Source organism: Grampus griseus (genome assembly GCF_964374135.1).
Source record: "Grampus griseus genome assembly, chromosome: 7".
In the NCBI taxonomy this organism is placed as follows: domain Eukaryota; kingdom Metazoa; phylum Chordata; class Mammalia; order Artiodactyla; family Delphinidae; genus Grampus; species Grampus griseus.
In genome coordinates, this window is record NC_139001.1 from 54087442 (window position 1) to 54102052 (window position 14611).

At 38.9% G+C, this 14611-nt stretch overlaps 1 protein-coding gene across 1 annotated transcript in view; it reads left to right on the forward strand.

Annotated features, from left to right (window-relative positions):
• The window catches only part of CCDC141 (coiled-coil domain containing 141), a 206288-nt gene extending 197805 nt beyond the window's left edge, over positions 1 to 8483 (forward strand). The window contains exons 23-24 of the mRNA XM_082657911.1: positions 3013 to 3866; positions 5988 to 8483. Of these exons, the coding sequence (XP_082514037.1) occupies positions 3013 to 3866; positions 5988 to 6255 (1122 nt within the window). The 3' untranslated portion in view covers positions 6256 to 8483. The remainder of the gene's footprint in view (positions 1 to 3012; positions 3867 to 5987) is intronic.
• The last annotated feature ends 6128 nt before the right edge of the window (positions 8484 to 14611 follow it).

Here is a 14611-nt window from a genome sequence, read left to right on the forward strand (position 1 = left end):
CCATTCTGGTTTATCATAGGATATTGAATATAGTTTCCTGTGCTATACAGTAGGACCTTGTTGTTTATCCATTCTGTATATAATAGCTTACGTCTGGTAAACCCAACCTCCCATTCCATCCCTCCTCCCAGCTCCCTCCCCCTTGGCAACCGTAAGTCTGTTCTCTATATCTGTGATTCTGTTTCCATTTCATAGATAAGTTCATTTGTGCCATATTTTAGATTCCACATATAAGTGATATCATGTGGTATTTGTCCTTCTCCTTCTGACTTACTTCACTTAGTATGATAATCTCTAGGTCCATCCATGTTGTTGCAAATGGCATTATTTCGTTCTTTTTTTTTTAATTTTATTTAATTAATTTATTTTTGGCGTGTTGGGTCTTCATTGCTCTGCGCAGGCTTTCTCTAGTTGTGGCGAGTGGGGGCCATTCTTCTTCGAGGTGTGCAGGCTTCTCTTGTTGTGGCACATGGGCTCTAGGCATGTGGGCTTCAGTAGTTGTGGCACACAGGCTTAGTTGCTCTGCGCATGTGGGATCTTCCCGGATCAGGGCTCGAACCCGTGTCCCCTGCATTGGCAGGTGGATTCTTAACCACTGAGCCACCAGGGAAGCCCCTATTTCATTCTTGTTTATGGCTGACTAGTACTCCATTGTATATATATGTACCACATCTTATTTATCCATTCATCTGTCGCTGGACATTTAGGTTGTTTCCGTGTCTTGGCTATTGTAAATAGTGCTGCAATGAACATAGGGGTGCATGCACCTTTTTGAATTAGAGTTTTGTCTGGATATATGCCCAGGAGTGGGATTGCTGGATGATATGGTAATTCTATTTTTAGTTTTCTGATGAACCTCCATACTGTTCTCCATAGTGGCTACACCAACTTACATTCCTACCAACAGTGTAGGAGGGTTCCCTTTTTCTCCACACCCACTCCAGCATTTATTACTTGTATACTTTTTTTTTTTTTTTTTTGCGGTAAGTGGGCCTCTCACTGTTGTGGCCTCTCCCGTTGCAGAGCACAGGCTCCGGACCCGTAGGCTCAGCGGCCATGGCTCACGGGCCCAGCAGCTCCATGGCATGTGGGATCTTCCCAGACAGGGGCACGAACCCGTGTCCCCTGCATTGGCAGGCGGACTCTCAACCACTGCGCCACCAGGGAAGCCCACTTGTATACTTTTTAATGAATGGCCATGCTGACTGGTGTGAGGTGATACCTCATTGTAGTTTTGATTTGCATTTCTCTAATAATTAGCAACGTTGAGCATCTTTTCATGTGCCTATTGGCCATCTGTATGTCTTCTTTGGAGAAATGTCTGTTAAGATCTTCTGCCCATTTTTCAATTGGGAGATTTTTGTTGTGTTGTTGTTGAGTTGTATGAGCCCTTGTTGATCACATCATTTGCAAATATTTTATCCCATTAGTAATTTTTTTTAATGAGAAAAACTTTTAAGAACTTCTGGCTTTAGACCCAGGGTTTAAACTTTTTCTAAATGGCTGAAGGAAACCACTTTCTCTCAGCTGGGATTATGCTTTCTCTGAGGGTAAGTCATATCTGTGGGATAGTAGAAGGAACATTGTTTTGGTTTGCTTCTAATCTTCAATCTGAAAACACATTTATTTCTCAAAAATCACCTGTAAAGTATATGTCCAGAACAGGACTATGGGCTAAAATGAAGAACTCAAAGTCAAGGCAAGACATAACTTTCTCATGTGCAAGTAGTAGCCACAGGACAAAAACCAGTAATTGTTAATTAAGGAAAAATGTGCCCAAAATGCTGAGGAAAGGCAAAGAATGAAGTGGTTATAAAACAAGTAGGTTGGGATCAATGAGATCCCTTTCAGCTTCAATATTCTTTTGAGTCTATGCCAGAAGGGTTATTTGAACCTCTTCTCAAACCAGAGATGGACGTCAGTGAGTGGAGAGAAATACTAGAACAGTGTGAGATGGATCACTGTTTTTCTCAGTCTCGTAGAATGACCTATGCTCCACATGGGACAGAAAGACAAGTGGCAAGTGTTCCTCTACTGTATGTTGGTGTGTTCTCCTGCGAAAGTCCACAACATGGGATTGTTCCCTTAATATCTACCTCCCTGCTAGGCCGTCATCTCCAAGAGGGAAGGATTATATTTACTTTTACTCACCATTTATCTCTGCAATGCCTAGCACAGTACCTAGTATATAATAGGTGCTCAATAGATATTTTTCATTGTAAGAATAAAACTAAGAGGCTTTTAGAAAATAAAACCAGTCATTAAAATTGACTTTCTCTATATGAGATACCTATAGTTGTCAAATTCATAGAGACAGAAAGTAGAAGCGACTGGGGGATGGGAGAAGGGGAGGTTAGTCTTTAATGGGCACAGAGTTTCAGTTTGGAAAGATGAAAAGATTCTGGAGATGGACAATGGTGTTGGTTGCACGACACCGTGAATGTCCTTAATGCCACTAAACTGTACACTTAAAAAATGTTAAAATGGTAAATTTTAGGTTGTGTATATTTTACCACAATAATTTAAAAAAAAAAAAGAAGAATGGCTTTCCTGAGAAAAAAGGAGGGTTATTCTAGGAGGGTCTGAGGATCACCTAAAAGGGAACATCTGATATTTGGGAACCACGAATGCTGTGAAGTGTAGACAGATAAATAAACCAAACCAGAACTTGCTGGCAGAGGAAGACTCCTCAGATCATGATTGGAAAGACATGGATCCAGTCGAGACCGCATCATGAGAGATGAGAACCAGGGCTTTCTCTCTTCTGTGTCGCAAGGTCTGTCACCTCTCACTCAGAGGCTGGAGGTCGGTTTACACCGATTCCTTAGTCATGGGACGGGGCTGTGCTGAGCTTCAGCAGACAAACAGTTTCAAGTTCTGTAAGGCCAGAGCCAGGGCCCCAGCTGTCACTCACTGCAGGTCTTCTCAAGTTGTCTCTCTGAGGTTGACTTTGAGATCTGGAAAAAGAAAACCCGACCACTAACTGGAAGCTTTGACTTTTCCATTTTGAAGGAGCAGGCCAAGCCAGCGGACGACTTGGCGGTCAATAGAGCAGGAGAGGGTCAGCTTCCACGGGAAGTGAAGCAGCTGGTCCCCGGCCCAGAGGGTGCTGTCCAAGGCCTGCTCCTGCCCGTGGATGTGCTTTCAGGAGAAGAATATGACTGTGTCTCGCCCGATGACGTCTCCCTGCCTCCGCTCCCGGGAAGCCCCAATTCCCTCCTCGCTCCGTCTGACATGGAGCTGGAGGCGCGTGCCCTCCCGTCCCTCCGCCAGCACCTAAGCAGCCACGGGATGCAGACAGGGACCAGCGGTCCAGGGGAGGCCCCGGAATCTGGCATTCCGCCACCTGCTGCTTTTGCTGATGCTTGCAATGATAAGAGAGAAACATTTTCGAGTCATTTTGAGAAGGCTTCCCCCCAGTTCCAAGCTGAGCCCCCATTAACATCCCGAAGATTTCCGGAAGAGAGTACTGACTTCCACAGAATCAGTGTTAAACCTCCAGAGAGCATGTGCGGTGAAGTGCATGCGCGAGCTTTGCAACAGCACCCCCAGGCTCAGGGAAGTTTGCTAGAAACACCGGAGAAAACGCATGCTGATAATAACGTCACTAAAACCCGACATAGGCTGCATGCTTCCCAGGATGCATGCTCGGGCCTCGGGTTTCAGCCAGGCCCCAGCCAGCCCTGTCAGAGGCAAATGGTTCCCAGAGAAGAGATTAAAGTTACCTCAGCAAAGAACAGCGTGGTCAGCCTAGCTGGCCAGGCCCCTAATTTCTCCAGGCTCTTGTCTAATGTAACTGTCATGGAAGGTTCTCCAGTGACTTTGGAAGTTGAAGTAACAGGATTTCCAGAGCCTACACTGACATGGTGGGTAGCCTATAACGACAAGCCATAAACAGAAACAAATTGAATCACTGAGCAAATCATTCTGTGTGCACTAACTTAAAGGTTTAGGGGTAGCTGATTAATATTCTAGGTCACTGCAACGCTGCATGATTCAATCTCACATCGAACCCCCAACTCTCATTTTTGTAGCCGCATGGCTGATACCCTTAAAGAAAAGGTAACCATATAAAATAATGATTTAACCAACTCCAAAAGCACTGCAACTTAGTTGTGCTATTTTTTGGTTTCAGTTTAACATTCCGCATTTCTAAAGGTTGTGCTTGAACTTCTTTCCTATTGTTTATTCCTGCATAAGCATGACATTTACTTGGTTTAACATCCAATTAAAAAACATAAGCATTTGGGTTTTTCTCTTTTCTCTCATTTACCAATGGAATTTACCAATTCCATCTTTTCCCTCTTCCAACAGAGTCACACATGCCACTTTTGTAATATTTGTTTATCTCACTAAGATTTCTTCTTTTACATTTCTTCAGTGTGAAAGATGGAATAAAAATATTTCTTTCACAGTTGCTTCTAGTGACAGGTAATAAAGCCATTTTTGAAAGGTGATGTAATAACTGAGCTGTGAACAATGTGGTTTTACTCTAGACACATCACCATTTTTAGCCAATTTGTTTTAATAAAAGTAAACGGCAGAACACAGGTTTTATATCACTGTTATCATAAAAGCAGTTCTAACTTTCTTAATATGTGGGTTACTTTTAAACGTTTAGAAATTTTTCAAGTTTTCAACCTTAAGTATTTTTATTTGAGGACAAAGTTACAAATATGTGAGCATGAGTTTATACTTATAAACTAAGTAAAATAGCATTTATTTATCATACTATTTCAGTAAACATTAAATTAACTCTTTCAATTATTGTGTGTGCCTGTTGATGGTACTTGAAGTGTGGATCAGCTCTCTAAAGAGTTTATGAGAAAATGTTCGTTTCTCAGATTATTAAAAGAAATTGCACTTGGGTTACAGTGCAACCATTTATGCTTTTTATCTTATTTTGTTGTTTTTACAATTGCATGTTTTTTACAGATCAGGAATTTTGTATTTAGGAATTTAAATATCAGTAAATTTATTATTTAATATTATCATTTAATTCATTATTAAATATTAGTTCACTCCAAAGAAAAATGTTGTCTGAAGTGTTTCTTGTTTTGGTCCACACCAAAAATGACTTGATTAGTATTTACTGTGGAAGAACTGCTGCAGTATTGTGAAAAAATATCTTGCCCTCGAATTTACAACAATTTTGCTCAGTCAACAACTGGCAAACTATCAGGGAATCATTCTTAGGACACTCAGAAAAATGCAAAATTATCACCTAGGCAACGGGAATAGAAAATGCTTCAGGTTTGTCACCACTTCTTGTGTGGAAGAACATGAGGATAAATAAATAAACAAGAACCTAGAGTATACAAAATAAACAAATCATTTGCTTTGTATAATGATGTAGCTAAGTGCTCATATTCGTAGGAAACTCTTAGAAACCTGTCATTAATGGTAGTAATCCAATTGAATAAATGGCTTTTATAATTAGAAATTATTTTCTTATAATGAAATTAATTCACAAAAATTAAATGAACTCATCTCTCCAGGAAGTGCTATGTAAGTACCTTCCTCTAAAGCGGCGCATTGGCATTCTCCTGCGGATCTTGCGGGATGAGTCTGAGCTGCTGTTTCATAGTGGCTGAAAGAATGACACAGGTCAAATAGAAGGTGCCATTTCCCATTTGGGGTAATTGTTGCCATGAGCAGATGGTGGCCCAGTGTGACCAGATGGCCCAGTTTTTTTAAGAGGAGTTGGATATCTGAATTTTCGTATGCAATATTCTAATTGGTAAATGTCCAAAAATTCAGTTTTTAAAAAACACAGTCTGAGCCCATCAAGCACGTCTGTGGCTACCAGTTGACAACCTCTGCTTGAAGGATACACAGCCCCACTGGGATTTGTGGTTGCTGCAGAGTTCCTGCTAATGCTAGAGAATATTGCAGTAGTCATGGGCCGAATTGCAGTGCTTATTAGAACTTGGAAATGATGTGAATAAACAGTGATCCTGACTCTAAAAACTGACTCTCTGCTTCAGGTACAAGAAGGGCCAGAAATTGTCTGCAGATGGGCACTTGCAGGTTTTACACAAGGAGACAAGACATTCGGTGTTCATTCCGAAGGTATGCGAGGCAGATGCGGGCCTCTATGTGGCTCGGGCCCAAAACTCTAGTGGCGTTCTCTCTTCCAATATCATCCTCCACGTGACAGGTAACCACAGGCCGCCCATCACCAGAATAAACTGGATCCTGCTGAGTGTCATCTATGTTAGCGTGTCCCTAATGTACTGGCTACTCACACAGTAACTGCGCGGTTGGCACCGATGGGCGTCATTCTTATGAGCCTAAAGGACAACAATACTGCTGTTTATTTTCCTGCATCTCCCACCAAGCATCCCCAACCAAGTATCCCCCACCCAGTGTACCTCCATTCTGGCTGTATTGCTTTTTTGGAATACCACTGCTCGGTGAAATAATCCAATTTTCTTTAGTGCTTTAATGTATTTGAAGAGCTCAGTAAATCATTAGCAGCGAATAAGGATACATTTTGTATTCTCAAAAGAGATGTGTTCAGTATAAAACACAGTCAAATTATACTCTGTTTATTCCCTCCTAATTTAAGAGCATTCAGATCAAGTCTCACATCAGCATGCAGATGTGTTTTATTTCAAATCCAACTGTTTGATAATCTATTTTTAATTGTACGCATAAACATCTCTTTGTAGAATAAGAGTAGAAATGTTGAACTAAAATTGTAATTTTCATTATTGCATAAGATGTCCTTTAATTTTGCTTTTCATGTCTTGATCTCATTTATTGAAATACATTCTATGTAGTTTCAACATAGCCTACATTCCTGAGTCTGAGGATGGCACTGCAAATAATCATTCCTCCTGTTCATCTCATGGGTTTGACATTGGAGAATAGATGTGCTGTTAGCCTTAAATGGAGTTTGAAACCTCCATCAGCTGTGTGTGTCACAGAGCAAGATAGAGCATAGCCGCAGAGGTGGACCAACAGTATTCCTGTCCTTCCGTTGACATGTTTTGGGCAGCCACGTGTATACAGCTGCAACCGGCTTCTCCTGCTTCTAATCTTGATTCTGTTGCTGACCATTTTTACAGCCTGTGAGAAGGCATAGTAGTGCCTCAGTTTCCCATTTGGCAAATGGGTTCATCATCTACCTCTTGGGCAACTGAAGGTTTTCATTTCATGTCTTGTAAAGATCTGGAAAATGGAAAGTACTCTATGAAGACTAAGGGTAATTGTATTGCTTACTGTAATTTGTCATCACACTGCCTTCTGCCCACTGTTTTCTTTCAGATATTGTTTCTTTTGAATATTAACTTAAAGGATGGTGTTAGTATGTGATTTCCAACTATTTCCATATAGGAAAATGATGTTTTCTGAATTGGAGCTTAAATTCCTTTCTAATTTCTTAAGACTATATCTTTTTCAAAGACTTGAAATTAAACTCAGGGGGATACATTTAGTAAGATCTTGGGAGAGAAAAGGTATATAATAGGATGACAAGATAAATTCTATCCTTTTCTTATAATTACCACTGTAATATTGAAGAATGTTCTGTGCCTTTCTGAAATATATTATTCAGAAAAGAGGATCATCATTTTAGTGCCTTTAAAAAATAAACATGTATAAGAGAGGCATTTGTTTTTAGATTTTAAATGTAGTCTTGTCATGTTAGGGTAAAATCTTTAGTTGAAAGAATATTCATTATAGATTTTTGATGAAGGGGAGGCATTAATTATGTTGCTGTAAAGCCTGTCTACAAATAATAAAAATATTTAAATTTAATATATTCAAGTTGGTATTAAAAAGTTACTGGATATTAACCAAAGATGTGAAATGTGTGGCTAAGTAAAAAGTTGGCATATATTTTCTTGTGCTGTGTATTCAATTTAATGAAAAAATTTAATCTCTTAATTTTCTTAAAAATTTTGACAGAAACCTATTAAAAGCTTATATATACAGCATCCTAGGGAATTCATAGTCTCTTAATTCTCCTGTCCTTTTCGTCCAGTTTCAAGTATTGTGCATATCTTGCCAAATTGCTATTCCCATTTGAAGCTAAAGAGTAAAACCTACTTATGTCCAAAGAGGGCCAGCAGGACCAGGTAACAAATTCTTGTCTCACTCTATCTCTTTCTTGTTAATTTAGTGGGATCTCCCATCCCTTTTTGTCAGCTTGGTTGAGTTTCTTTTAACAGGAGAAAATCAAACAGAAGTTTAATAACATGTGTACATCAGAGAGACCCAGGAAAACTGAGTAACTCCAGCTTGGCTGAATTTTTGGTTTGGGGTTGTTAGGGCCTGGGAATTACTGGTTTGCTTTACCTGTTGCATGCCAGTACATGTTAATCCTTTGGGGAGCAGGATGGGATATACATATATCCATGGTGATGACCAAAGAAGGCATATAAAGTCCCTGATATATTTGATTTCTATATCAAGCTTAAGGTTTATACATATATCTGATATATATAGCTTATGTATATACCTTATATATATCATATATTTGTATACATATACACCTAGAGCTCAAATGTTGGGATAAAACATTATGCTGATATTCATGTTATAGTTCGGATAGCTGTGTATCTGTCTGTCTGTTTATCTATCTATCATCTATCCATCCATCCACCCATACATTTACCTACCTACCCACTTACCTACCTACATATTCTTCTGGGCTATTGACTATCTAGTAATCCCCACAGCAGTGAAGAATAATTAGCTATTCACTTATTCTTTAGGTTATACTTTAATTTCAGTGTGATTATCCTTTCTGTTAACATTTTTGTCTTGATCAAAAATTCCCCCTATGAAAGTATGAACCAAAAGTATTGGTTAAAAATGAAAAACTTAGGAAATGGACATGATGTTTCTATTTTGAGATATATACATGATTTATACCTGTTTACTTCTAGAGTAAATTCTGGACAGTTAGCAATATCAAAACACTTTTCAACAAGAAAATGAAAATGACCAAAAGAAATTTTAAAGAATATATACTCGATACCTTGAAGGAATGCAACACAAAATGTGTTTTGAGCTTCCTATAAGGCAAAATTATTTTTTCCAGTTTTTATTTTCTGATAAAAGGATGTATAAACATTTGATGGTAAAGTTTTTTTACATTCAATTCCAGGAGAAACTTACCATAGGAATCCTTACATTTGAATCTTTGCATATTCTATAATATCCAAGGTATTTGGAAAAAGAAGCAGGAAAATTTAGCTGTTTCATTCAATAATGCTAACCATCACTTATAGTTAAGACACAGGCTTAAAGTAAATTATTGCAAGAACCTCCTAACCACTTCACCCTTAAATTTCTTCAAGTAGCACACAAGGTCCTTTAGTACCTATGCTTCCATTCCCAGCCTCTGTTCCATCCCTTCCAATCCCCCCATAAAGCGATACTTAACTTCAGGTTTTACCCTGTCATGATCTTACTTCTCTCCAGCCCTCCTTCCCAGAACTCCCTTACTCTATTCTACCCAACTTCATGCGGCTTAACTCCTGCTTATCCTTCCAGGTCCTTTGGAGACACAACCTTCCCAGGAAGCCTTCTGACCCATCAAGTCCAGTGTAGATGTTCCTGCTATGTGCCCTGTCAGCACCTGAGCTGACCATGTCACGTCCCTTAATAGTTGCATTGGAATCGCACATGTGAGCATCTGTCTCCTGGCTAGAGCGAGAGATCCTTATCAGCAGAATCTGTGACAGCCCCGTTCGTCATCATACTCCCAGCACTTAAGACATAGTCACACACTCAATATTTCTTGAATTGTTGTCAGAGGTAAGCAAAGATAAGCATAGCTTGATTTGTCTCTTCTTTTTTTTTTTTGGAGAGATGGGTGGGGGAATGTCAAAAGAGAAAGATGTTATTTGTCGCCTGATTATTCTTTCTTGTTATGGACATTAACCAGTCAGAATCAGGTTCTAACCTCACCTAACCTACCACACTTAAGTGAGAAGCCTCCAGAGCCTCTGGGCTGCACCCCAGTTGAAACTTTAAACTTAAAGACATAGGCTGGCTCTGGCAGTGGAGTGGAGAAGTGGGTGTCTCCCCTCTCAATGACTAAGTCCCAACTGCCAAAACCAGAATTTATGTACTTCTTTAGAACATTGCACAAATTATCAATATTTTATTGTAGCTGGAGCTCAGTCATCTGGGTGCGAACAGATCTTATTTAAAACCGGCTTTTCATTCATAAGTGTAAATCTAAAAACAGCCAAATCCAAAAAATTAGATTATTTGAATTCCAAATGAAGGAAGGAAAAAATATTGCATCTTGTTCCACTCTGTTTATTTTTATTCATGACCGTGCCTTACTAGAAATTGCCATCTGAAGCTTTTGACATTCCTGTTGTAGGTACAGTATTTTAAGCGTGTCCATGAAGTAAGTTAGCTGAGACAAAATAAAATATCTCCTCCTAGTACACTCTGATATTGTGCATGTCAATGCAAATGCCAAAGCACGACAGACTGTTTTCCATTTATAATAAGCAGAATCTTGAGCTGCATCAAACAGCCAAAAAATTTGTATTCACGAAATGAAACAGTGTCCTGCTCAAAGCAACAACAATTCATTTTCTCCTCTGTCTTCACATGAGATGAGATTTGAATGTTATCAGCTGTGCATGAATTCAGCCTCAAAATGGAAACACAAAGCTGCTAATTTGGCTTTTCCTCAAGAATCCCCACACCATTATTCCTTATGTGGGTGAGAGTTTATATAACATCATGAACCACCCAAAATTGGGGGTGAAAGTTGGATGCATGACACTCCTCCAGATGAACAACTCTTTGATTCTGGAGGCTGCTTGGCCAGATAGCTCTTCCTTCTGTTCAACAGAAATTTCATTTGTTTAAGCCAGGACTTGGCAAATCCACTTCTTTGGATCCTCTTTTTTATACCATAGAATTAACACCCTATCCTCCTTAGAGGACAAGGGGACAGAAAGAATTGTATAGACAAGAACGTTTGTGTGCATATATTTCCAGTTAACGTAATAAAAACCTAGTGAAATTAAAACATATTTTAACTATAGGCATTGCTGGAAAAATTGATGACTTTTCTTTAAACCAAAACAATAATAGGTACATAATTTGAAGTTTCCCATCTGTATTCTGATGGCTCCCTGCTATGTCTCTTTTCCCATTTAGAACTCACTTAATAACAATACTTGTGAAATAACAGCTCCAGAGCTGGCTAATGAAATAAACTTTTCCCTTTGTCATTCAGCAACTGTTCTTTTGCAAGAACTTTATTGATCCAATAACTACAAAATCACATTTTATCTTATATTAGTATTAAAAATCATATAATAAAATCTTCTGAAGATAAAAATTCACAAGATGAAATACAAAGGAAGCTTATCCATGGCAAGTAATCTGTAACCCTTGTTATTCTAATGATGCCAGAAAGCCGCCTTTCTTTGTAATAAGTATTATGCAAACCTCCATACAAACAGGCTGTTGGCAAGCAGGGCAGCTGGAAATGCAAAGTAGGAAACCAGGTACCTGGCAGGATCAGAAAGGCTAAATGCCCATCTGCTCCAAAGTGTCTTTTCTAGCAGCCATTGCCATGCCGACCCTCAAAGGCCTACCTTTGATTCAAGTTAACGCAGCTCTAGAAGATGCCTCCTAAACGCCCATTTATTCGTTTCTATTCTTTTTAAAGGAGTAATAGAATTTCTCCTCACATCCTCGTCTAGGTTATCAGATTAAATAAGAACATTTCCCCCACCAAAAATCCCCGATAGATTCTTGTGAGGAAATGGGGTATGTGGGAACCTGAAAGATTTGTCTGCTGTGTTCTACTAAGTGTTGGGAAATATAGGACCAGAGGGGAAAAAGAGCCAAACATCGGGATGAGGCAACTGAGTCAGCTTTATTATCCTCCCTCGCAGTATGAATTTCCTACACATCTAGGAAACGTATGCGGGGAGCTCCCTGAGAGGAAGTTAGAGGCCACAATAAAATGTGTCTGCATGACTTTTTTTGTTATTCAATTAGAGGACTGTACTGGTTGAAGTGTCAGGGTGAGCCCTAAATCCACAACTGGTGTTCTTGTAAGAAGGCCATGACAGACCTGGAGACACAGAAGAGACACATGGGAAAAGGCCAAGTGATGACAGAAGCAGGTTGGTGTAATGCAGCTGCTGCAAGCCGTACAACACCAGAGGTGGCCACCACCAGAAGTGAGAGGAGCAATGAAGCATTCTTCCCTAGAGACTTCAGAGAGAGCCTGGTCCTACTGATGCCTTCATTTTGGACTTCTAGCCTTTAGAACTGAGAAAGAAGAAATTTCTGTTGTTTTAAGCCATCCAGTTTGTGGTATAGTCCTCCTTCAGTATCCCTGGGGGATTGGTTCCAGGATACCTCCTCCCCCCACAGATACCAAAATCCACCAGTGCTCAAATCCCTTACATAAAATAGCATGGTGCAGTGGGACCCTCCTTTATCCACAGGTTCTGCATCAGCAGCTACTGAAGACCGACTGTTCTTTGTTACAGCAGCCTGAGGAAACCAATGCAAAATGTTTTAGAAAAATCCATACACGTCTTTCTCTGGAAAAAAAATTCCCAGAGACATTCACTAATAGACAGCAACCAGTGCTGCCAATAAGCACTCCCAGGTTGTGCTGCAAGGCCTCAGTTCTCTTCTTGATTTAGGGGATCATCTTGGTATATTTCAGTCAATCAGCAACTATTCATCTTCTACATGAACATTGTCCCCTAAGTATACCACAGTGTACTAAAACCAGATAAAGATATTAAAATACAACTATAGGCCAATATCACTCATGAATGTAGACACAAAAATTCTCAACACAGTACTAACAAATCCAATCCAACAGTGAATAAATAAACTTACACATACAAGTGGAATTTTTTCCAGGTATGCAGGCTGGTCTAATATTCAAAAATCAATCAATCCACCATATCTACAGGCAAGAGAAGAAAAATCGTATGATTATATCAATTGCTTCAGGAATGACATTTGAGAAAATTCAGTATGTGTTCATGATAATTTTTTAAAAACCTACAGAAAACTAGTAACAGAAGAAATTTCCTCAACTTGATAAAGAGCATCTACAAAAAAACTATAACTAACATCATACTTAATGGTGAGAGACTGGACACTTTCACCCCAAGACTGGGAAGAAGGTAAGAATGTCCTCTCTCATCACTCTCAGCCCACATTGTACTGGAAGTCCTACCTAGTGAATAAGACAAGAAAAGGAAACAAAAGTTCTGTAGATTGGAAAAGAAGAAATAAAATGCTTTTGTTTACAGAAAGCATGATTTTCTATCTATAAAATCTCAAAGAATCTTCCAAAAACTCTTAGAACTAATAAATAAATATAGCAAGTTCACCAAAAGCAGAAGGCCTGCACCAATGGTATCCAGGAGAAAGGCAGGGAGTTAGCAATAAAAGAATCATGGTGAATCAGGCATCTTCTGAGGCCAAGGCAAAAGGTGGGCAACCTGAATTTGTCTCTTTCCAACAATTGATTACAGACATCATGGATACTTGTAATCTAGTTGCAACATCTCACACTTTATTTTTCTTACAGCTTCCTGCATTATTTTGGGGGGTTTTGAGAGAGGTAAATTATTAGAAGGAGACAGTGCTCAACAGAGCAAGGGAATATTTGATGTGGAACATAAACTTTATCGTTTGCTGCCATTGTCATTATCACTGAAAGAGAAAAATTAGAAAGACATTGTAATTACAATGTTGTAAAGCTGAGCTTTCCCCAACAATAACATATTAATATTAGAACAAAAGGAGTCCTTTTAGCCTCTGACATCAAATCCCAGAGTGGATGATTTATCAGTTGGTACTGTGCTGCACTACAAGAATGAATGTATCTCCCGTGGATAAGTGCTTTTCCTATCAGCAAGGATGGACTCATGCTGCTAGTATATTTCTAAGGTTTCTTGATAGAAATCAGAGCTAAAATATGTCAGCCATTATATTATACTTTCAAAAGTAATTGGTTTCATAAAGTCATATATTGGTCTATTAATTAATTAAAAGATGGAAAACAAATGACTACTTTGGTACCTACATCTAACAGGAAACTTCAATGAAACTAATCATTTTGTATTTTCTAGATGGTAACTATAAGTACTTTCTTCATTTCCATGTTCTTGAAGGTAATTTTTGGTCATATATATCATTTGTCTAAAACGTAATTGGTGTTATACATTACCACTTAAAAGAAAACTAACTGACATACCACAAAGGCCAAGTATTAAACTTACATTTTATCAAATGCGTTATAAATTTAATCATATAAACAGTGAAGCCCTGTTACAACTCCATCCAGGACTTATAAATGGATATGCAAGCAAAGCAGTCATAGTTTTAGTTCAAATCTATGGCAGCATATTATATAATTGCACAAATATTGATTTACTATTACAATTAAAAATGGATCATGAACCATGAAGAATGACTCAGGCTTAACAGAATGTACATGTGGGAGTCATGACCACAGTCTAAGGTTATGAGGCTGGTTTTCTTGACAGTTGAATCCCATTCTTCTGTGCTCTGACTCTATCCCATCATAGGTAAAAATTCAGTAAGTTAAGGGATGGCACCATCTCACAAAGAACCTCAG